The sequence below is a fragment of the Staurois parvus genome, unplaced genomic scaffold, assembly GCF_062004578.1.
Source record: "Staurois parvus isolate SC_StPar_1 unplaced genomic scaffold, SC_StPar_1.0 ptg000174l, whole genome shotgun sequence".
Taxonomy (NCBI): Eukaryota; Metazoa; Chordata; class Amphibia; order Anura; family Ranidae; genus Staurois; species Staurois parvus.
Window position 1 is genome coordinate 2,237,700 of NW_028317970.1, and position 23,130 is coordinate 2,260,829.

The window sequence follows — 23,130 nt, forward strand, 5'->3', positions numbered from 1 at the left end:
CACCTGTTTTGGTGATAGCCACCTGCTGAGCTTCTATCAAACTTATTAGAAAAAGGATATACAACACAATCATCATGGTGTAGATGATGCCTTTCCCTCATGGGTTGGGACTTTCTTGCAGTGGGAGGCGTGTATCCAAGTGTTCTTCCCGGCCACCTTGACAGAAGTGGCTGTGGTCAGCAGAACTTGGAATGGACCATCATATCTTGGCTCAATGGAATGTTTCCTCACAAATTTCTTTACTAATACCCAATCTCCGGGTAATAGGCTGTGAGTTCCTGTATCTAACTCAGGATCTGGAATGGAAGAAAACACTTGGACATGGATATGGGTTAATTCACGTGATAATACAGTCACATAATTAGTTAACACATCAGATTGTAATTGCAACTGTTGTGGAAAATAACAACCAAGTCTGGGGACTGAGCCAAACAAAATCTCATAAGGGGATAGGGAGTGTTCTCTCTTGGTGTGTATCTGACACTAAATAGGGCAATAGGCAGACTGTCTGGACAACTCATGCCAGTCTCTTGGGCCATTTTTAGCATTCTGGCTTTCAGAGTGCCATTCATTCTTTCTACTTTTCCACTACTTTGGGGGTGATAGGGAGTATGGAACGCCAGAGTGATTCCTAATGCCGCCCATATTCCTTTGGTTACTGAAGCTGTGAAGGCGGGGCCCTGGTCACTCTCTATCACCTCTGGAAGCCCATATCTGCATACAACCTCAGTGAGGAGTTTCTTCGCAGTTGTTTTAGCAGTCATGTTAGTTACAGCAAAGGCCTCTGGCCAACTGGAAAACATGTCCAACACCACTAGGGTGTACTCAAACCGCCCACTCTTTGGCATCTGGATATGGTCAATTTGTATCCTTTGAAAAGGGTATAGGGGTTTGGCTAAGTGTGTCTGTGGTGTCTTCTCTGTGCGTCCCGGATTGCATTTTGCACAGATGGCACATGTTTTGCAAAAATTATTTGTCAATGTGGTGATTCCAGGCGCTATATAGTAATTGTTGATGAGAGAGTTCATGAGGCTCTTTGACAGATGGGCTGCTCCGTGTGCCCACTGGACTACAGCTGGAAACATATTCTTGGGTAAACAAAGCCTCTTGTTGCACTCAAACAGACCGTCTTTGAGAATAGCTCCTCTCCGTCTCCAGCTCTCTTTTTCTTCTGGACTTGCTGCTTGGAGTTCCTTGAGGTAGTTTCTGTCCACAGGTAAGGTCTGTAAGGTGAATATTGGTTCCCTCTCTCCGGTCACCTCTCCTTCCATTTCTGGTGGTCCCATGGCCACTCGTTTTGCCACCAAATCTGCCAGATTATTGCCTTTGGCTTCTGAGGAGTTTATTTTCCCATGAGCTTTTACCTTCAGAATAGCCACTTGAATGGGTAGAAGGAGTGCTTCCAGCAGTCGTCCAATGGCTGCTCCATGTCTTATGGACGTACCTGCCGCAGTCATAAATCCTCTTGCTTTCCATATGGGTCCAAAATCATGGGCCACTCCAAAGGCATATCTGGAGTCTGTGTAGATATTGGCCCTTTTTACTTCCATCATCTGGCATGCTGTTGTGAGTGCTTGAAGTTCAGCTCCCTGTGCAGATATTGCTGGCGATAGGGCTCTTGCCTGTAGGACTGTGTCTACAGTAGTGACCACAAATCCTGTATGATATTTGCCTCCATCATCTGCATATCTGGAACCATCAACAAACAAGGTGAAGCCTGGGTCCTGCAGAGGTGTTTCACTCACTGTGGGGAGATGGAAGGTTTCCATTTTCATCACTTCAAGACAGTTATGAGGCTCAGTGGCTCCGTTATCCTCTCCACTTTCTTCATTACCTTCATTACCCTCCTCAGCAATTGGGAGGAGAGTGGCCGGATTCAGGGTTTGGCAACGTAGGAGAGTGACGTTATAAGGAAGTTGGAGGGAACACTGTAGTCAAAGATGCCTCGCTCTGGACAAATGTTTAGGTTGGACTTGGTTTAAAATGGCAGCAATGTCATGCGGCGCCAGAAGAACAAGTTCATGTCCCAGTACGATATCAGAGGTCTTATCCAGCAGAGCTTGAGCAGCGAAAACTGCACACAGACACAACGGTGCTCCTCTAGTCACTGGGTCTAAACGGCATGAGTAGTAGCCTACGGGTCGTAGGCGGTCGCCATGGGACTGGGCCAATACTCCTGTGGCATGGCTTTGGCATTCAGACACGAACAGTTTGAAAGGTTTCTCGTAGTCTGGTAGACCTAGGGCTGGGGCTGAAGAAAGTAAACGTTTTAGAGCCAAAAAGTTGAAAGCGGCCTCTTCGGACAGATGGAAAGGCTCAGACTTGAGAGCATCGTAGAGTGGTTGCATAAACCAAGAAGCATCAGGAATCCATGACCCAGAGTAGGATATGAGGCCAAGAAAGGCATGGAGTGGCTTCTGGCCTAGCGGCAGTGGCAGGTTTTGGATGGCCTTAACTCTTTCCTCTGTAAGATGCCTTGTTCCATGTGAGAGACAGTGGCCCAAGAATACGACTATTGTAGAGCACCATTGCAACTTCGGTTTAGAAGCCTTACAGCCTTGGTGTGCCAAATAACATAGTAAACTCTCCGAGGCTTCTTCAGCCGTGGGCAGGTCATCAGCACAGAGGAGAAGGTCATCCACATATTGAAGAAGGACCACTGCCGAAAGTTCCTTTTGCCACGTGTCCAGTATGGTGGTCATGGCTTTGGCAAACTGGCTCGGAGAATTTTGCGCCCCTTGTGGCATAACTGCCCAGGTGTATTGCTTACCCTCATGGGTAAAAGCGAAGAGTTATCTGCAGGAAGGATGCAAGGGAACGCTGAAGAATGCATTTGCCAGGTCCACCACAGTGAAATACTTTGCTGTTGGCGGTACCCCTGTGAGTAAAGTGTGGGGATTTGGAACAATAGGTGTCTCCAAGATGGTGGCTTCATTCACTGCTCGGAGGTCCTGTACCATCTTGTACTTCTCTGGTTCCCCTTTAGGTGTCTTCTTTTTCACCGGGAACAAAGGTGTGTTGCATGGAGAGGTACAAGGTATGAGTGCACCATTTGCCACAAGGGACTTGACCTGCTTCGAAATGGCCTCGGATTGCACTGGTTTCAGTGGGTACTGTGGTTTCCTGGGTAGGGGGGCTCCTGGCTTCAATTCCACCATAATTGGGGGTACCTTTAAATATCTAATATCTTCGGGTCCTGTGGACCATAGGCAACTTGGGATTCTGCTCAGCACATCCTCTGGGATGGTGGTGGTAGAGATCTCTTGATGTGCCATCAGAAGGGGGGAATGGAGCACGGTGCAGACGTGTCCTCTTCTTCTAGTGGTGATGAGATAACCACCTTGCCATCAGGAGTGAATGTGATAGAGGCCTGGAGCCTAGATAGCACATCAGCTCCCAGGAGATTCAGGGGACACGTTGAAGACACGACAAACCGGGCCAGCAAGTCTGGGAATAGACCAACCTGTAAAGGTCGGGTAAGAGGATTAGACCGTGGGGTTCCATCTACCCCCACACAGGATATATCTATATCAGAAAGGTATGAATGGTCTGGCAAGTCTTCTGATCTGATCACGCTCCTGGCTGCACCTGTGTCAATTAGAAATGTCGTTGGGTGCCCTTCAATAGGTAAGGTCACTTTTGCTAATGGGCCCCCTGAACCCGCTGAAGACACTGCCAAGATAGGGGATGACACAGGCTTGCCCACTTCCTAGCGCAGAAGATCCAGGTGATTCGCGCTGGGCCCAGGGGCTTGATGTTGCTGTTGTGACTGTTGCTGGTTGTATGTGTTCTGGTTCCACTGTGGCCGTCGATGTCTGGGAGGGGCTCTACAGTTCCTCTTGTAGTGTCCTGGGCGGCCACAATTGAAACAAATGGGATTATTTTCTTCTGAGGCTGTTGGCCAGGTTTGTGTCCAGGGATCTGCTACCATAATAGGGGTGGACTTCTTGGTAGCTTGTGAAGATTCAAGACCTTTTGCCACCAACAGCAGAGTGTCTAAAGGCACCACACGATACTCAGGCCTAGCCATGATAAGACCCTTCCGTATTGGTTCCCTCAGCCCCGCAACAAAGGCTGATGACAGCATCTGATTATGGGCTTTGTTGTATGCGCTGAATCCCAGGTCTGAGAAGACCTGGGACAATCTGGTATAGAATTTTTCTACTGACTCCGCCTTATCTTGGGTAATATCTTGAAGGGTGGTGGCTTGATCGGCCAGTCTCTCTTTGGCCCAGTCATGCAGTTGCGTACAAAATTCCAGTCCAGAGGAGAAGGCTTTGTCATTGACAAGCCAGGTATTGTTAAGACTTCGTGCCATTATTGGCCAGTATGAGTATCCTGCCTTTATCTCACACAGGCTGACTAGGTCTCTCCAGGCTGCCGAGTATGTCTTCTGGATCTGAGCTATCCTGCGATAAAAGGGCATGGGCTGCTTCTTGGGGTCTGGCAATGTGGTCACCAGGGAAGAGGCCTGGGACGGAGTAAAGATGACATACAGGACTGGTGCATCTGCCGGGGTGTGGAGTCTTCCTGCCTGAGGAGTCCTTCCTGTCACCTGTGGCCTAAGAGGGGCATCTGGAGAGGCGTATGCAGATAGCGTAGGAAGTTCCGAACCTGCGGCCTCCTCATCCAAAGAAGATATGTCTGACCAGGTTGACCCTAAGTGCAAATGTTTACTTCCTTTTGGTCTATTGGAGACAAAACTGTCTCTCGCGGGACCAGCGGTCGTGTCAGGTTCAAGCACTGGCATAGTGGGGACACGCGGCACATCCGGGGGTATGTAGAATGTACCATCAGCTTGTAAGACTGGACACACTGGGTAGAGGTGGCTCACTTGAGGCATAGGCTCTCTGGAAATCTGATTTGGTGTACCAAAATGGCCACCTCCAGGAAGTGTACTGGGCTGGGCAGGAAATGACAATGCAGGTGCAGCAAGATGGCTGCCATCAGGAAGTGCGCTGGGCAGGAAGGACAGAGGAGAGGGCGGTAGATGAAGGGTGGAGCCCAGTGTCTGCAGACCAAATATAGGGCGGTGGGTGTTCCTTTACAATGTCAACACATTGGTGGTATACATAAACAGTTTTCCCTCCCTGTTGCAATACCTCTTCTGTCCACTGCTCTTTATGTATAGTTTTAGCTACATTGTACCAAGCTTCTGCTGTCCTCAATAAATTATTATCAACTAATACACCTTTCTTTTCTTTTATCAATTTCTGCCATTCTTCCGGCTGTAAACGACCCCCCTTATCTGTGATTCCACATACTTTCACTAACTTAACTAATCCCTTCACATACTGCTCCCCCTCCCTTTGTGCAACCAGGTCACATGCTAACATTCCTTTCTCAAATTTTATCAGCGTCTGACCCATCTCCTCCTGTCTCTGGTCTTCCTAAAAGAAACCCAAGACTCTTCACACACTGCTGTTCACTCTGTTCACAATCTTCCAGCTGTTCCAGTTGGCAGGGGCACCTTTCTGTACTGTGCCCCCCCCCCTCTCGCCTCTGCTTCTATCTGCTGAATTGATTTCCCAATACCCCCCCTTACAGGGTAATGCACATTAAGGCGGAAAACTAACACTTCAGGCAAATCAGAAAACAGAGGATGACGTCCTAACAATTCCTGACTATATCCTTTCTCTTTAACCCTTAACAAACCCCAACCGTCTTCATGAATGGCAAACATTAAACCAGACACACATTTAGAACATGACATATCAGTCTATCTTGGTGGGCTAGAGTACAGATCACTGAGTAACTCTTCGTAACCCACACACACACGGTTACGGCACCCGCTGTCACACTACCGTGACGCGTACCCGACACGTCCTATCTTGTGGTCAACAGACAAGGTTACCACACACCCAAGAGAAATTATGTGTCAAAACCCTCAGTAGGTCCACTCCTCTTCCACCTTAAGACTGATACATAAAAAACAAACACACAACAGAGAACCAGGCAACAGATAAGCATTGCAGGTAGATTTAAATAAACTCCGGGCAAGCAAGGTTACCTGCCTTTAGTGACCTTTAGCAGCCGTACTAGGCACAGGAATGAATCAACAACAAAGACAGGATAAGCACTGGTAAGATAGCAAAATATATCTTACCATGCTCCAGAGGTGATCAGTCTCTGCCCCGTCTGGTTTGACTGACATCTAACGCCCTTTCAGGTCGGCTGGCTGCAGGTTCATGACCCGGAGTCCCGGTTTCGGCATCAGCTGCTTTAGTTGAGGACTGAAGTGTCCAGTGCTTATCTGTTCCTGTCCTAATTTATGATGCTGGCCAGCTCTGGAATGTGCGCACATAAAGAAACTCACACTGACACGTTTGGTCTGTGAAAACTTCTCTCTAATTTATTGAATTGAAACCGTGAGTTTATATATGAAAAATGATGCGAACATCACGTGATAACAGCATAAGCATTATATTAGTCTTTGATTGGTCACTTTACACGAAAACAATCTCCCTCATGGTATAGGTGTGATCTTCTTCCAAGTCTTATCTTATAGAATGAAAAACATTCGATGGGAGGGGGTCTGTGCCTGTGAGCAAACATTTCTTAAGCAAGGATTTCTTAAAGTACCACAAAGCCCAGCAGGCAGAAAATATTCACACAACATATATATTCATGCTAAACATTTATAAATATGTGGAAAGAAATAGTATTAAAGTATAAAAGTAAATATGTATAAAAATGTGTATATATATATATATATATATATATACACTTTTTTATTCAATATGAAATGAAATAGACATTTCATCACACACATCAAGTCCATCACACCTTGAGGGTGGAATTGTAAGCTCCTCAGAGACCAAGCTGCCTGATGTGGGCGGAGTCCTGGTTTGGGGGAACTAATCATCTCCTGTCTAGTAATCCTCTTTGTCTTTGTATTTTAGTCCATGGCCGGGAGATGAGGAAAACCTCAGAGGATTGTCTCACTTTGTCTCCAGACTGGAAAGTAGAAGATGAGGACATCACACAGTATAGTCCAGGAGAAAACCCGGCTCCCTCCAATGTCCATCCAGCACCACCCAGTGTAGATGGACCATCAGATTCCTCGTATCCTGAGGAACCTCAGACTGTGCAGGACCGGGCTGGCCTTCCAACAGGGAAGAGCTTCTCCTGTACTGAGTGCGGGAAGGGTTTCTGTTCTAAATACAAACTTAATGTGCATAAAAGATCTCACACAGGAGAGAAGCCATATTCCTGTCCTGAGTGTGGGAAATGTTTTTCAGAGCAGTCCAGTCTTCATAAACATCAGAGATCTCACACAGGGGAGAAGCCTTATTCTTGTCCTGATTGCGGGAAATGTTTTTCACAGAAGTCCAATCTTCATCAACATCAGAGATCTCACACAGGGGAGAAGCCGTATTCCTGTCCTGAGTGTGGGAAATGTTTTTCAGTGAAGTTCTATCTTTACACACATCAGAGATCTCACACAGGGGAAAAGCCATATTCCTGTCCTGAGTGCGGGAAATGTTTTTCACGGAAGTCCTATCTTCACACACATCAGAGATCTCACACGGGGGAGAAGCCGTATTCCTGTCTTGAGTGTGGGAAATGTTTTTCAGTGAAGTCCAATTTTAACACACATCAAAGATCTCATATGGGGGAGAAGCCGTATTCCTGTCCTGAGTGTGGGAAATGTTTTTCAGAGAAGTCCAGACTTCATAAACATCAGCGATCTCACACGGGGGAGAAGCTATATTCCTGTCCTGAGTGTGGACAATGTTTTTCAGAGATGTCCGGTCTTCATAAACATCAGAGATCTCACACGGGAGAGAAGCCATATTCTTGTCCTGAGTGTGCACAATGTTTTTCACAGAAGTCCTATCTTCACACACATCAAAGATCTCACACGGGGGAGAAGCCGTATTCCTGTCCTGAGTGTGGAAAATGTTTTTCACGTAAGCCCTATCTTCACACACATCAAAGATCTCACACGGGGGAAAAGCCGTATTCCTGTCCTGTGTGTGGGAAAAGTTTTTCAGTGAAGTCCAATCTTAACACACATCAAAGATCTCACATGGGGGAGAAGCCGTATTCCTGTCCTGAGTGTGGGAAATGTTTTTCAGAGAAGTCCAGTCTTCATAAACATCAGAGATCACACAGGGGGGAGAAGCCGTATTCCTGTCCTGAATGCGGGAAATGTTTTTCACAGATGTCTAGTCTTTACAGACATCAGAGATTGCACACAGGGAGAAGCCACTTTCCTGTCCTGAGTGAGGGAAATGTTCCTCACTGAAGTCTTGTCTTCCTGTACATCAGGGGTCCCACACAACCCTGGAGGTGTATTAGTGCCTTGAGTGCGGGAAATGTCTTCTAGATGAATGTTGCTGGACATCCCAGCTCTCATGTGGGGAAGAAGCACACCCTGATATATACCTCAGATATACTCCATGGCTGATCTTTATCATGGAAGAAACAGTTCATAAGGAGATCAAAGGCCCCCAAAGACATGGATGAAGTGTGGGACCGGGTTGGCCATTGATGGCAGGTGAATAAAAATGGAGTCCTGACCTAGAGCACTGGGCTGACTTTTCATTGGGGTGCAGCCTACATTGAAGGAAATGTGTATTTGATCCCCTCTGATGATGAATGTTTGCCCCTCACACAGAAATGATCGGTCTAACAATGGAATGTTCGGTGTAACACCGAGAGACAGAATACAACAACAAATTCAGCAGAAATGCATCTAACAAATGATGACTGATTTGCATGTTCATGAGGGAAAGAAGGATTTGATCCCCTATCATTCAGCAGGATTTCTGGCTACCAGGTGTCTTTCATACAGGTAACAAGCTGAGATTAGAAGCAGTCTCTTAAAGGGAGTGCTGCTAATCTCATTGTGTTACCTGTATAAAAGACACCTGTCCACAGGAGCAATCAAACCATCAGATTCCAAACTCTCCACCATGGCAAAGACCAAAGAGCTGTCCAAGGATGTCAGGGACAAGATTGTAGACCTACACAAGGCTGGACTGGGCTACCAAACTATGGCCAAGCAGCTTGGTGAGAAGGTGACAACAGTTGGTGCAATCATTCACAAATGGAAGAAACACAAAACAAGTGTCAGTCTCCCTAGGTCTGGTGCACCATGCAAGATCTCACCTCGTGGACTGTCAATGATCATGAGAACAGTGAGGAATCATCCCAGAACTACACGTGAGCATCTTGTCAATGATCTCCAGGCAGCTGGGACCACAGTCACCAAGAAAACAATTGGTAACACACTACGCCAACAAGGACTGAAGTCCTACAGTGCCTGCAAGGTCCCTCTGCTCAAGAAAGCACATGTCCAGGCCCATTTGAAGTTTGCTACTGAACATCTGAATGATGCAGAGGAGGACTGGCTGAAAGTGTTGTGGTCAGATGAGACCAAAACCCAGCTCTTTGGCATCAACTCAACTCGCCATGTTTGGAGGAGGAGGAATTCTGCCTATGACCCCAAGAACACCATCCCAACTGTGAAACATGGTGGTGGAAACATTCTGCTTTGGGGGTGTTTTTCTGCTAAGGGGACAGGACAACTGCACCGCATCAAAGGGACGATAGACAGGGCAATGTACCATCAAATCTTGGGTGAGAACCTTCTTCCCTCAGCCAGGGCATTGAAAATGGGTTGTGGATGAGTGTTCCAGCATGACAATGACCCAAAACACATGGCCAAGGCAACAAAGGAGACTCTCAAGAAGAAGCACATTAAGGTCCTGGAGTGGCCTAGCCAGTCTCCAGACCTTAATTTGATTGAAAATCTGTGGAGGAAGCTGAAAGTTTGAGTTGCCAAACATCAGCCACCAAACCTTAATGACTTGGAGAGGATCTGCCAAGAGGAGTGGGCCAAAATCCCTCCTGAGATGTGTGCGAACCTAGGGGCCAACTGCAGGAAATGTCTGACCTCTGTGATTGCCAACAAGGGATTGGCCACCAAGTACTAAGTCATGTTTTGTGAAGGGGATCAAATCCTTATTTCCCTCATGAACATGCAGATCCGTCATCATTTGTTAGACACATTTCTGCTGAATTTGTTGTTGTATTCTGTCTCTCAGTGTTACAATACACCGAACATTCGATTTGTAGACCGATCATTTCTTTGTGAGGGGCGAACATTCAACATCAGCCGGGGACCAAATATGATTTCCTTCACTGTATATGCTAGAGATGGTTTGCACCTAAATGGAAGGGGGTCTGCTATGCTGGGGGAGGGGTTTATGGGAAGGCTGGAGGAGTATATAAACTAGGATGGAGGGGGGAGGGAGAATTCAATTATAATGGGGGAGGCAGATCAGACGGGTCAGTACTTGTTGGGGGATGGAATGGGGGGAGGGCTATGGCAAATAATAAGAAGGTTCCCATGTTACAAACAACCAGTGGAATTGGTACCATTTGTATGAAAATAAAAAATACACAAAATCCGTGTGAACAAGGTGTCAGTGAATGAACAAGGTGTCGGTGAATGGACAAGGTGTCAGTGAATGAACAAGGTGTCAGTGAATGAACAAGGTGTCGATGAATGAAAGTGTTTGTTCCCCAATGCCAGAAGTGTGCCCAGCACAATAGGTGAGTTGGAAGGTTTGGTGCATGAAGAGAACTAGGATTGAATTGGTATTGCTGAATCTTGGCTTCATTCCTCACATGACTGGGCCATTCATATTCCTGGCTAGGTTCTCTTTCGGAGAGACGGGGGAAATAGGAAAGGGGGTGGTGTCTGTCTCTATGTGAGAAGTGATCTCAGAGCGAGTGTGAAAGAGGACCTAGTTGATGGAGAGTGTGATGAGGCTGAAGTATTATGGGTAGAACTGCACATGAGGGGCGGTACTATAAAGGTCATCAATGGAGTCTGTTATGGGCCTCCCAGTGTTAATGAGGAGGTGGAGACTCAGCTCCTCGCACAGGTGGAAAGGGCTGGGACAGTGATAATAATGGGGGATGGTAACTACCTGGAAAGTGACTGGAGTAATGGTACTGCGGGTGTAAACACAAAACAACCCCTCCTGCCCTCTATGGCCCAGAACAAGGGTGGATAGATGGACCCGGAACTTGAAGAAATTCCCCACCAAGGCATCAAAGGTTGTGCGGCTCTAAACAAGGCTGGGGAAGCCCGACCAATACTGGAAAGCGAAACAAAAAGAAAGTGCACCAACCTTGCGCATTACCTCAGTAAAATGTGATTTTATTGGATGTGAAAATATCCTCACAAACAGAGAAGTATAACAAGCGTGTAAAGTCCTGAGTGAGACTTGACCAATCAGAGACCAGTGCGAGTCTAAACACAAGGGAAGGTTCTCAGAGTCAGGCTGATGCATTTCGAAGGCAGTCCCTTCTTCATCAGAGCTGACTTGGCAATGACAGCCCTCTTCAATATATACCCTGGGACAGAGGTTGGACCCTCCCACTTGGGTTGGGCAGTCCCGGGAAAGGAGGCGGGACAAAGGTGACATCACAACATGCTCACACAAGTAACAATACATTACACATCAAGAGGTATAGTAAGAGACATTAGAAACATTCACCGGCATTAAAGCTGTAAGAAACGCAGGGCAGTGTAATATATACATGAGGAGGTCATATAGTCTGTGTATATATATATATCCCCATATAATAAATAATGACATATTGGGAATGCTGCATTGGGGTTCATGGGGATAATATTGTTGGATCAGCAGAATGTATAAAAAGTAAAAATGAATAAATTGAATACATAATTCCTTTGGATAAAAGCCTGCTGGTTCCTCAATTGTTGGCTTCTTTCCATGGAGATAAATGTGAACACAAAGTAGGTATACACATACATTTCAATGGCAGCCAGAATGTCCTTGTTTTGTGTGGGCTGTCAGTGGGGTCATTGGGCAGATCTTTGTCTTTAGATGTATGGAGTATTCATGAGTAGTGTTACTATACTGGCAGCAGAGGGAGATCAAGTGCTGCCATTGCCAAATATGGCTTCTGGAGGTGAATTGGAACGAACACCAATAGGTGCGTGGCTGTGGAGGCGCATGCGCAGTGATGCGGTGGCACACCGGAGTAGTCATGGAGATGGGCTTCTAATGGGCTATTGCACATGTGCAGTGAGGCTGCGACATGCTGGAGTAGTCATGGAGATGGGCTTTTGACGGGCTATCGCACATGTGCAGTGAGGCAGCAGCACGCTGGAGTAGTCAAGGAGATGGGCCTCCGACGGGTTATCGCTTATGCACGAGGTGGCATTGCGCGCCAAAGCCGGCTTATCATTTACCTAGTGGAGCGCACTCCGGACATCCCAGAAGGACGGCTGTGAGATGTGTTCCAGCTGTGGCTTCTGGTCTTCCCAGGGAGTGCCTCCAATGAGAGGGGTCTTATGCTGAGTTAACCCCTCACAAGGAAGGGAGGAGAGACACAGGGACTCGTGTACAGATGTTTGCTGTTGGGGATAATACATTGAAGTGGAAATTGTATAGAAATAAAGATTATAATGAGAGAATCCTGCTTGAGGAAAACAATAGAGGAGGCAGCAATAATGACAGTGCAGGACTTACACAATGACACTTGCAGTACCAAGTATGGCATTATCACAGTTCACACTACAATAGATGGAACATAGAATCATTATTAATATGGGGTACAGAATAGAGAGGGGACAGTATCTAATAGTAATGATAATAATGATGGTACTAGTATATATATATATATATATTGTGGGAACTCACTTCAGAGTGGTAGAGCTTCTTCAAAGCACACAGCAACTCGCCTCTTTTTAAGGGCCTTTTTGCCCAATTTTATTTACAAGAAAGTTCAAATAACATGCTTCCCACGCAGGGGTATCCACCATCAAGCAAATACCAACAAATATTCAGCCTCCTGGCTTGTACACAGTTCAATGTCTGTCTCCTGCAGACTCTTCCCAAATTATGGCCACTAGCACACAGCTAGTCTGGCTTCCACCTGACTCCAAGGCAGAGACCTCCCGTCTGCCAGGGTGGAGCCCTCCTGACTCCTTCTGCTGGGGTGGAGCCCAGAACTATGGTTAGGACTCTATAAAAAGGCCTGCACACACCTGTGCAATCAGTGTGCTGGGGGTTCTCAAAACACGGACCCCGGATTGGAGATTTCATCCCTCCCAGATCTCTTTGAAATCTCCAGGCTCCAGATCCCAAAAACAGACTTAATGAATATATGAGGAAACTGAAAAGCCAGTTTCCTCTGCAATACATCGACTCTCTGGAGCCCCTCAACCAGCCTGGTTGAGAATCCAGGGTTTTCAGCTTTATTTTGACCGTGGCAGGACACCGCACTGCCACAATATATATATATATATATATATATACACACAGTTGTGTTCAAAATAATAGCAGTCATAATAATAGCAGGCTCCCCTCCCCAAAGCACCTTGTCCCCGTCTTGATAGGGAACAAAGAATTCTTGAATCGGCTCCTGACTGTCTACAGAGATGTGTGGAGTGACTGCCTGACAGCCTGCTGGCACAGCGAACAGCGATGTCTGTGTGGTGGCCCGACAGTAACAGCCCCGCTGCAGACAGACTGATGAAATCCCAGGGTGGTAGTCGAAGTCACAGCTATGCAGAACCACTACCCAGAGTCCCACGTCCACAGACCCACAATCCTTTTCTTCAGGAGAAGGGCAGTCTCCCTGTGTCCAGCTCTGAATCCCGTACCAAGAAAGCCAGCCTGAAACTTGCAGTAGAATATATCTGTTCTCCAAGAAACCTTCTGGTTTGCCTGCTCTCTGGTAGTTGTAGTTCAGTCAGCACTCAGGAATACAATATGTATTGGCTATAGGACTACAGGTCCCAAGATCCTCTGCTGTAGGAGAATTGGGTCCACTCTACTAACAGGAAGTGAGGTAGCCCTCCCACCACTGGGCACTAGGGGGAAAAGGCTTCATTATAATCCCATCTGTAAGTGTCCCGGTATTGCTTAATGACATATCCGGCAGCTGGCTACACTGCTCATTGGGTATGGCTACACTATAACACACACACAGAGCATCCAGGAAGTATTCCCAGAGCTTCACTTTTGCAGCGTTTTGTTATGTTACAGCCTTATTCCAGAATGGATCCAATTCATTTTTTCCCTCAACATTCTGCAAACAATACCCCATAATGACAACAGGAAAGAAGTTAGTTTTGAAATCTTTGCAATTTATTAAAAATAAAAAACAAAAAAAAACCCATATGCATAAGTATTCCCAGCCCCCCCCTTTTATATAAGTATTCCCAGCCCCCCCTTGTACATAAATATTCCCAGCCTTTGCTCAATCCTTTGTTGATCCCCTTTAGCACCAATCACATCCTCAAGTCATTTGGAGTATGATGCTTTAAGCTTGGTACAACTATTTTTGGGCGATTTCTCCCATTCTTCTTTGCAGTACCTCTGAAGCTCCATCAGGTTGGATGGGGAGAGTCGGTGCACATCCATTTTCAGATCTCTCCAGAGGTGTTCAATTGGGTTCAAGTCTGGGCTCTGGCTGGGCCACTCCAGGACATTCACAGAGTTGGCCCGTAGCCACTCCTTTGTTATGTGAGCTGTGTGCTTAGGGTCGTTGTCCTATTGAAAGATAAACTGTCGCCCCAGTCTAAGGTCTAGAGCGCTCTGGAACAGGTTTTCATCAAGGATGTCTCTGTACATTTCTGCATTCATCTTTCCTTCGATCCTGACTACTCTCCCAGTTCCTGCCACTGAAAAAAGTCCCCACAACATGATGCTGCCACCACCATGCTTCACTGTAGGGATGGTATTGGCCAGGTGATGAGCGGTGCCTGGTTTCCTCCAGACATGACGCTTGGCATTAAGGCCTAAGAGTTCAATCTTCGTTTCATCAGACCAGAGAGTTTTGTTTCTCATGGTCTGAGAGTCCCTCAGGTGCCTTTTGGCAAACTCCAGGTGGGCTTCCATTTGCCTTTTACTGGAGGAGTGGCTTCCGTCTGGCCACTCTACCATACAGGCCTGATTGGTGGAGTGCTGTAGAGATGGTTGTTCTTCTGGAAGGTTCTCCTCTCTCCACAGAGAAATGCTGGAGCTCTTTCAGAGTTACCATCGGGTGCTTGGTTACCTCCCTGGCTAAGGCCCTTCTCCCTCAATTGCTCATTTTGGCCAGGCGGACCGCTCTAGGAAGATTCCTGGTGGCTCCAGACTTCTTCCATTTACAGACGATGGAGGTCACTGTGCTCATTAGGACCTTCAATGCTACAGAAATCTTTCTGTACCCTTCCCCAGATCTGTGCCTTCATACAATCCTGTCTCAGAGGCCTACAGACAATTCCTTGCATTCATGGCTTGGTTTGTGCTCTGAAACGCACTGTTAGCTGTGGGACCTTCTATAGACAGGTTTATGCCTTTCCTAATCATGTCCAATCAACTGAATGTCCCACAGGTGGACTCCAATCAAGTTGTGGATACATCTCAAGGATGATCATTGGGAACAAGATGTACCAGAGATCAATTTTGAGTGTCATGGCAAAGGCTGGGAATTCTTATGTACAGGGTTTTTTTTTGTTTTTTATTTTTAATAAATTCCAAAGATTTCAAAAGATTACTTTCTGGACGCACTGTATGAATAGCGGAGACAGCTGACCAATGGGAATACTTTCTGGATGCGCTGTATGAACAGAGGAGACATCCAACCAATGGGAATACTTTCTGGACACGCTGTACACCGTATTCTCAATTATTATGCAAATGATATTTTTGTCATTTCCCTCAATAATTGATGTAAATAACAGTCGGCAGAATTCTCATGTTACAACTAGAAGAGTACAATTCACATTTTATTGAACAAACCTCCTAATGATAACAGGATTTTTGTTCCAAATTATTACACACAGTAAGTTTCAAAACACTTTATAGGTTGTAAAGAACTGAAAATTGTCATTTGTTGTGTTTGCAGCATATTTACTGAAATCAAAAGCTATTTCAATCAAACTTATAACAACATTTTAACTGTTTAAACATTTGAAGCGGTCACGTTACATTGTAACATAGGACCCCTTATCTGATAGCAGATCACAAGTCTGGCATTCATTGAACTTGGGAGTTTTTGGACAGTTTCTGCTTGAATTTGTTTGCAAGATGTCAGAATAGCCTCCCAGAGCTGCTGTTTGGATGTAAACTGCCTCCCACCCTCATAGATCTTTTGCTTGAGGATGCTCCAAAGGTTCTCAATAGGATTGAGGTCAGGGGAGGATGGAGGCCACACCATGACTTTCTCTCCTTTTATCCCCATAGCAGCCATTGATGCAGAGGTATTCTTTGCAGCATGAGATGGTGCATTGTCATGTATGAAGATGATTTTATTACGGAAAGCATAGTTCTTCCTTCTGTACCAGGGAAGAAAGTGGTCAGTCATAAACTCCACATACTTTGCATCTTTACACCTTCGGGAACCCAAAGGGGCCGACCAGCTCTGTTCCCATGATTCCGGCCCAAAACATGACTCCACCACCGTCTTGCTGACATCACAGCCTTGTTGGAACAGGGTGGCCATCCACCAACCATCCACTACTCCATCCATCTGGACCATCCAGGGTTGCACAGCATTCATCAGTGAACAGGACTGTTTGAAAATTAGTCTTCATGTATTTTTCTGCCCAATGCAGCCATTCCTGCTGGTGGCCAAATAGAAGGTTTATGCACAGCTGCAAGACTCTGGAGGACTCTGCACCTTGATGTCCGTGGGACTCCAGAGGCACCAGCAGCTTCAAATATCTGTTTGCTGCTATGTAATGGGATTTTAGCAGCTGCTCTCTTGATCCGATGCATGGATCTGGCAGAAATCTCCTCAATGTGCCTTTATCTGCACCAACCCGTCTGTGCTCTGAATCAGCCACAAATCTCTTCATAGTGCGATGATCACGCTTAAATGTTCGTGAAATATCGAATGTTTTCATCCCTCATCCAAGGCATTGAACTATTTCACTCTTTTCGGCAGCAGAGAGTTCCTTTTTCTTCCCCATATTGCTTGAAAATGGTGCTCTGCTTAATAATGTGGAACACCGTCTTTTAGTAGTTTTTCCTTAAATTGGGCTCACCGGCCAATCTAATCATCACAGGTGTCCCAGATTGTTTTCAGTGATCAAAAGAGCCCCGACACACAATGCCATCCATGAGTTACACTGAAAAACAAAATATTTCATCTTTGTGACACTTAAATAGAATTTGCAGAATAATTTGGAACACAGTGTACATTGCCCTTCTCTTTGTCCCCAGTCACCCCCTCTAGATGGTTCTGTAAAGGGCCTACATGCTGGGACCGGACCTTTCTACTATTCATATATTGGAGGAATGTTTTGGGGTCGTCCTGATATCTTTCTGTCCTTTGTTTTCAGTTTTTGCGCCTTTATTTTCTTTTTGCATATTCTGTTATATTCATTGTAATGTGTAAACGATGATCGCGTTCCTTCATTGTTATATTTAATAAAAGCTCTTTTCTTATTATCTATCGCTTTTGTAACTTTGGCCGTAAGCCACATAGGTTTGATTTTTAGTCTTTTATACTTGTTGCTCATGGGAATATATTTTGCAGTGTGGTCATATACAGTCTTTTTGAAGAACTCCCATTTCTGTGTTGTGTTCATCGATGCCAATATTCCCTCCCAGTCTAAGTCTTGGAGAGCAGCTCTCAGCCTTGGAAAATTAGCTCTCTTAAATTGAGCGTTTTTATTTTTCCCGTATGTGCTCACTGTTTACAGGTAACAATAAATGAAATCATGTTATGGTCACGGCTACCCAGATGTTCTTTTATATGAACATTCGTAATAAGCTCTGCATGGTTGGAGATGACCAGGTCCAGCAGAGCATCATTCCTAGTTGGGGCCTCTATGAACTGGACCATAAAATTATCCTATAGTAGGTTTATACATTTTTGCCCTTTAACTGTTCCTACAGTACCATTACTCCAGTCACTTTCCGGGTAGTTACCATCCCCCATTATTATCACTGTCCCAGCCCTTGCAGCCCTTTCCATCTGTGCAAGGAGCTGAGTCTCGACCTCATTAACACTGGGAGGCCTATAACAAACTCCAATGATGACCTTTGTAGTACCATCCCCCATGTGCAGTTCCACCCATACTTCAGCCTCATCACACTCTCCATCTACTAGGTCCTCTTTCACACTCGCACTGAGATCACTTCTCACATAGAGACAGACGCCACCACCTTTCCTATTTCCCTCGTCTCTCTGAAAGAGAACCTAGCCAGGAATATGAATGGCCCAGTCATGTGAGGAATGAAGCCAAGATTCAGCAATACCAATTCAATCCTAGTTCTCTTCATGCACCAAACCGTCCAACTCACCTATCGTGCTGGACACACTTCTGGCATTGGGGAACAAACACTTTCATTCACTGACACCTTGTTCATTCACTGACACCTTGTTCATTCACTGACACCTTGTTCATTCACTGACACCTTGTTCACAGGGATTTTGTGTATTTTTTATTTTCATACAAATAGTACTAATTCCACTGATTGTTTGTAACATGGGAACCTTCTTACCATCTGCCATAGCCCTCCCCCCATCTTTCCCCATTCCACCCCCCGAATAAGTACTGACCCGTCTGATCGGTCTACCCTGTTATAATTGAATTCTCCCTCCCCCTCCATCCTAGTTTATATACTCCTCCAGCCTTCCCATAAACCCCTCCCCCAGCACAGCAGACCCCCTTCCATTTAGGTGCAGACCATCTCAAGCATATAGGCTGCACCCCAATGAAAAGTCAGCCCAGTGCTCTAGGTCAGGACTCCATTTTTATTCTTCTCCTGCCATCAATAGCCAACTCGGTCCCACACTTCATCCATGTCTTTGGGGGCCTCTGATCTCCTTATCAACTGTTTCTTCCGTGATGAAGATCAGCCATGGAGTATATCTGAGGTGTATATTAGGGTGTGCTTCTTCCCCACATGAGAGCTGGGATGTCCAGCAACATTCATCTAGAAGACATTTCCCGCACTCAAGGCACTAATACACCTCCAGGGTTGTGTGGGGCCCCTGATGTACAGGAAGACAGGACTTCAGTGAGGAATCAGGACTATGTAATGTACAACATAGAGTATATAGTGCAATGGTCAGGAGTATGGAATATACAACATAGAGTATATAGTGCAGGGGTCAGGAGGATGTAATGTACAACACAGAGTATATAGTGCAGGGGTCAGGAGTATGTAATGTACAACATAGAGTATATAGTGCAGGGGTCAGGAGTATGTAATGTACAACATAGAGTATATAGTGCAGGGGTCAGGAGTATGTAATGTACAACACAGAGTATATAGTGCAGGGGTCAGGAGTATGTAATGTACAACATAGAGTATATAGTGAAGAGTTTGGAGAATGTAATATACAAAATAGAGTATACAGTGTAAGGGTCAGTACTCATAATATTGGTATTCAGGAATCAGTGAAAGATTAAATGTTTACTGTAGACAAGTTGCAGAGATCCCACACCGCTGCCTCCCATCTCCTGAGACTGCACTCAGTGACTTGGGGCTGAGACACTACAGACATATCCCTCCACCCGGCACAGCCAGCAGATAACAGAGCAAGGAAACCTGGGAGAAATGATCGGTCAGAGATTTTACCTGTGCATGAGGAAAAATGGTGAAAATAAACATTTTGCTGCCAGCTGGACCCCAGAACCTCCATAAATCCAGTCTAGATACATAAATTGTGTCTGCAGCACAGAGAAGGAAGATTATCCGAGAGAAATCCAGGAATACAGGACGGGGAACACAGCTCAGGAAAGTGACCAAGGGATTACAGGCTGATATCACCCAGTCCCCGCCCTACTCTGGACCAATCAGTGAGCAGTATGGGTGGAGGAATGGATTTAGTGTTCATGACCCACCTGTGCTGATCTCTGTAGGAGTGTCCTCCTCTATAAATGTCCCCGTTATTCCATCCTCCTCCATAGACTGCTGATCATCCCTCACATACGCCTCTTCTTCTTCTGCTTTCACCTCAAATTCTATATCGATTGGATCTCCACTCTAAATCAAGAAAATATATTATCTGTAAAAAAAAGCTCACATAAAAAATCCACACATCATCTTTACAAGTTCATGTTCTAGATGCTCCATCCCACCAACCTTGTAATGATGAGGGATGGTGTGACCTTCCTGTGTGGAATCCTGAGAATACAGAGGACGGGGACATCTCTCTGGGGGGTTCCTGTAGCTGGATGACTCCACCATGGTGTCCTGGTACAGATCTTTGTGTACTTTTAGAAGCTCTGACTCCTCCATCCCCCCATCCTCATCCTCCTCCTCTTTTATCTCTTCTTTAAACTCAACTTGAGGATCTCTCAGGTTTCCACTCTGAATATATAATAAAAATGACATCAATGGTAACAATGCAGATAATGTACAGATCCTAATGATACTATCAGTGATTGTTCCTCATCTACCTGACGATGGTGATGAATGGTGTGACCTTCCTGTGTGGAATCCCGGGAATACAGAGGACGGGGACATCTCTCTGGTGGGTTCCCATGACTGGATCCATCTGTAGGAAACACACACACTGACTGAATCCATTGTTTCTATGTGTTTATCAGATGATGGGGGATCTAGGTGGATCCTCCGTACTGCTCTCTCCTTTACAATAAAGTCTCCTCTTACCCGGTGATGTGAGGGGCGGCTGATTGTCCATCATGACGTCCTTGTAGAGATCCTTGTGTCCTTCTAAATACTCCCACTCCTCCATGGAGAAATAGACAGTGACACCCTGACACCTTATAGGAACCTGACACACACAATGATACAGTCACCATCCAGACACATCCCTTGTCTGTTACTGGAGAATGTCCCAGAATTCCCGGCACCGCTCACCTCTCCTGTCAGCAGCTCCATCATCTTCTTGGTGACTTCTAGAATCTTCTGCATGTTGTGTCTCTCAGGGTTTAGGGAGTCACATGGAGGCACTGTGATGGTCATATGATCACCTGACTTCAGAAGAGGAAATCTCTGTATTGAGGAACCAATAGGAATATCATGTTAGACTCTCAGAATCCTCCTCACCTCTCCGGTCAGGTCTGTTTTATTAATAGAGATAAGGGCAGCACAGTGACTAAATGGTTAGCACTTCCGCCTGGCAGTACTAGGGTCGTTGGTTCGAATCCCAGCCACGGCACCACCTGCCTGGAGTTTGCATGTTCTCCCTGTGCCTGCGTGGGTTTCCTCCGGGTACTTTAGTTTCCTCCTCCATCCTCATTGGTGCCATAATGTGATCTATACAGGTCTCCTTGTAGACGGATAACTTTGGGAAATGAAAGTAAGAATGATTTGGATGGTATTGGTCACACAATAATAGGATGTGGATGTGAGGGGGGAATAGGAAGGTTGCTGGACATGTAAGGACTACTCCCCCCATGGGAAGACATTTAGTTTGGACTGTTTAGTGTTTGTTACATCTTGAAGGACCTGGAATCCTCTTGGCCCGTCGGATCAGAAATTCCTTTTTCTCTGTTGGGTTTGTTTTGTTTCTGGTTTGCAGCTGAATCAGGACTCCTCTAAGAACAAGTGCTCACTGAGTGAAGGAATGTCCTTCTCTATGTTACTTGATATTCCAGAACATATCACATGACCAGTGAGACAATAAGATGGTTAAGATTGCCACTTCTGTAAGGTCGGAAAAAAAGTACAGGTGGGGGGGGGCACCAAAGACACAGAGACCTCCCCTCCCTCTGAGTCCCCTGAGCCCTCCAGCCCACTATTCCCCCAAAGCCCTGCAGCCTGACTACCCCCTAAAAGGTCCCAGATTCCCCCTTTGGAGGCCCTAAAGTCTTTCAGCTTTACTAAACCCTCACAGCTTCTCAGCTCCTCTACTTCCCTCAGACTCCTCAGTATTTCCCTCCCTCTGACACCAATGATGGAACATATTCTTCATGGCCGGCTGGGGAATGTTTCCTTCCTCCTGAGCAGCAATGTAAGGGGCTCTATGCTCCATACTCCTGACCCCGGCACTCCATCATTGTGTTGGCTGCATAGTGTAATGATTGCCCATTGGCTGCCTGTGTAGTGTCATCATTGCCCTTTGTAGGCCATGTATGGTCAGGATGGTCCTTGTCTTGTCTATTTATTGTCAGTGCTGTTTGTTTAGAGGACCATATTACTAGAATTTATCTCCACAATGAGGAGAATGTTCCGGCCCCGGAAGTGGGGGAATGTTCTGCCCCTGAAGGGGTTCATCTGGGTTCCCACACTATATATGTGTGTATCATCATCTGCTGGAGATAAAAGACGTCACAGTGACTATGGAGGAAGAGGACGGACGTGACTATGGAGGAAGAGGACGGACGTGACTATGGAGGAAGAGGACGGACGTGACTATGGAGGAAGAGGACGGACGTGACTATGGAGGAAGAGGACAGACGTGACTATGGAGGAAGAGGACAGACATGACTATGGAGGAAGAGAATGGACGTGACGATGGATCAACAGGACGGACGTGACTATGGAGGAAGAGGACGGACATGATGGGGGAGTTACTGGGTGTAAATAGGAATAACACCTTATTACCGCCTCTGCTGCCACTTCCACCAATATCTCCTTTTCTTTGTGCCACATGGAACTTTCTATCTGTAAGTGACATAATTTCCTATCTGTACCTGACAACACTTCCTGTCTGTACCTGACATCACTTCCTGTCTGTATCTGACATCACTTCCTGTCTTCCATAGAGACTTCCTGTCTAGGTATAAGTGAGATCACCACCTTGTGGAGCTCAGAGGAACTGCAGCCCCGAGAAATGTCTCACGGTGTGATCCCGGCCTTGCGCTGTGTTCAGCATTTTGAATGTTTTCTTGTCATATTTGCCCTTTAACCCCTTCAATACCGGGTACTTTTCCCCCCTTCCTGCCCAGGACAATCTTCAGGTTTCCCTATCCTTCATTCAGGAGGTCCAGTCCCCACCATCTGGGGATACAGTATGTATGGTAGGTATATGTGAGCGCACAAAAATGGATATCAGCCAAGGTAACCAAGTAACACCTTACAATAAGCAATGTAAATAATAGTGTGCAGCACTAAAATTATTGTAAAAGGTCAAAAAGGTATATAAAAGTGACATAAATATTCACAAATTGATTCTGAAAAATAAAGTCATGTGATATAAATAACACCAGACATATAAAAG

The 23,130-nt window shown here is 45.9% G+C and overlaps 1 protein-coding gene across 1 annotated transcript in view; it reads left to right on the plus strand.

Moving 5' to 3' along the window:
• The first annotated feature begins 4,990 nt into the window (after positions 1–4,990).
• The window catches only part of LOC149462509 (uncharacterized), a 117,835-nt gene continuing 99,695 nt past the window's right edge, over positions 4,991–23,130 (plus strand). Inside the window, exons 1-2 of the mRNA XM_089676841.1 lie at positions 4,991–5,032; positions 7,436–8,065. Coding sequence (XP_089532967.1) covers positions 4,991–5,032; positions 7,436–8,065 — 672 coding nt within the window. The remainder of the gene's footprint in view (positions 5,033–7,435; positions 8,066–23,130) is intronic.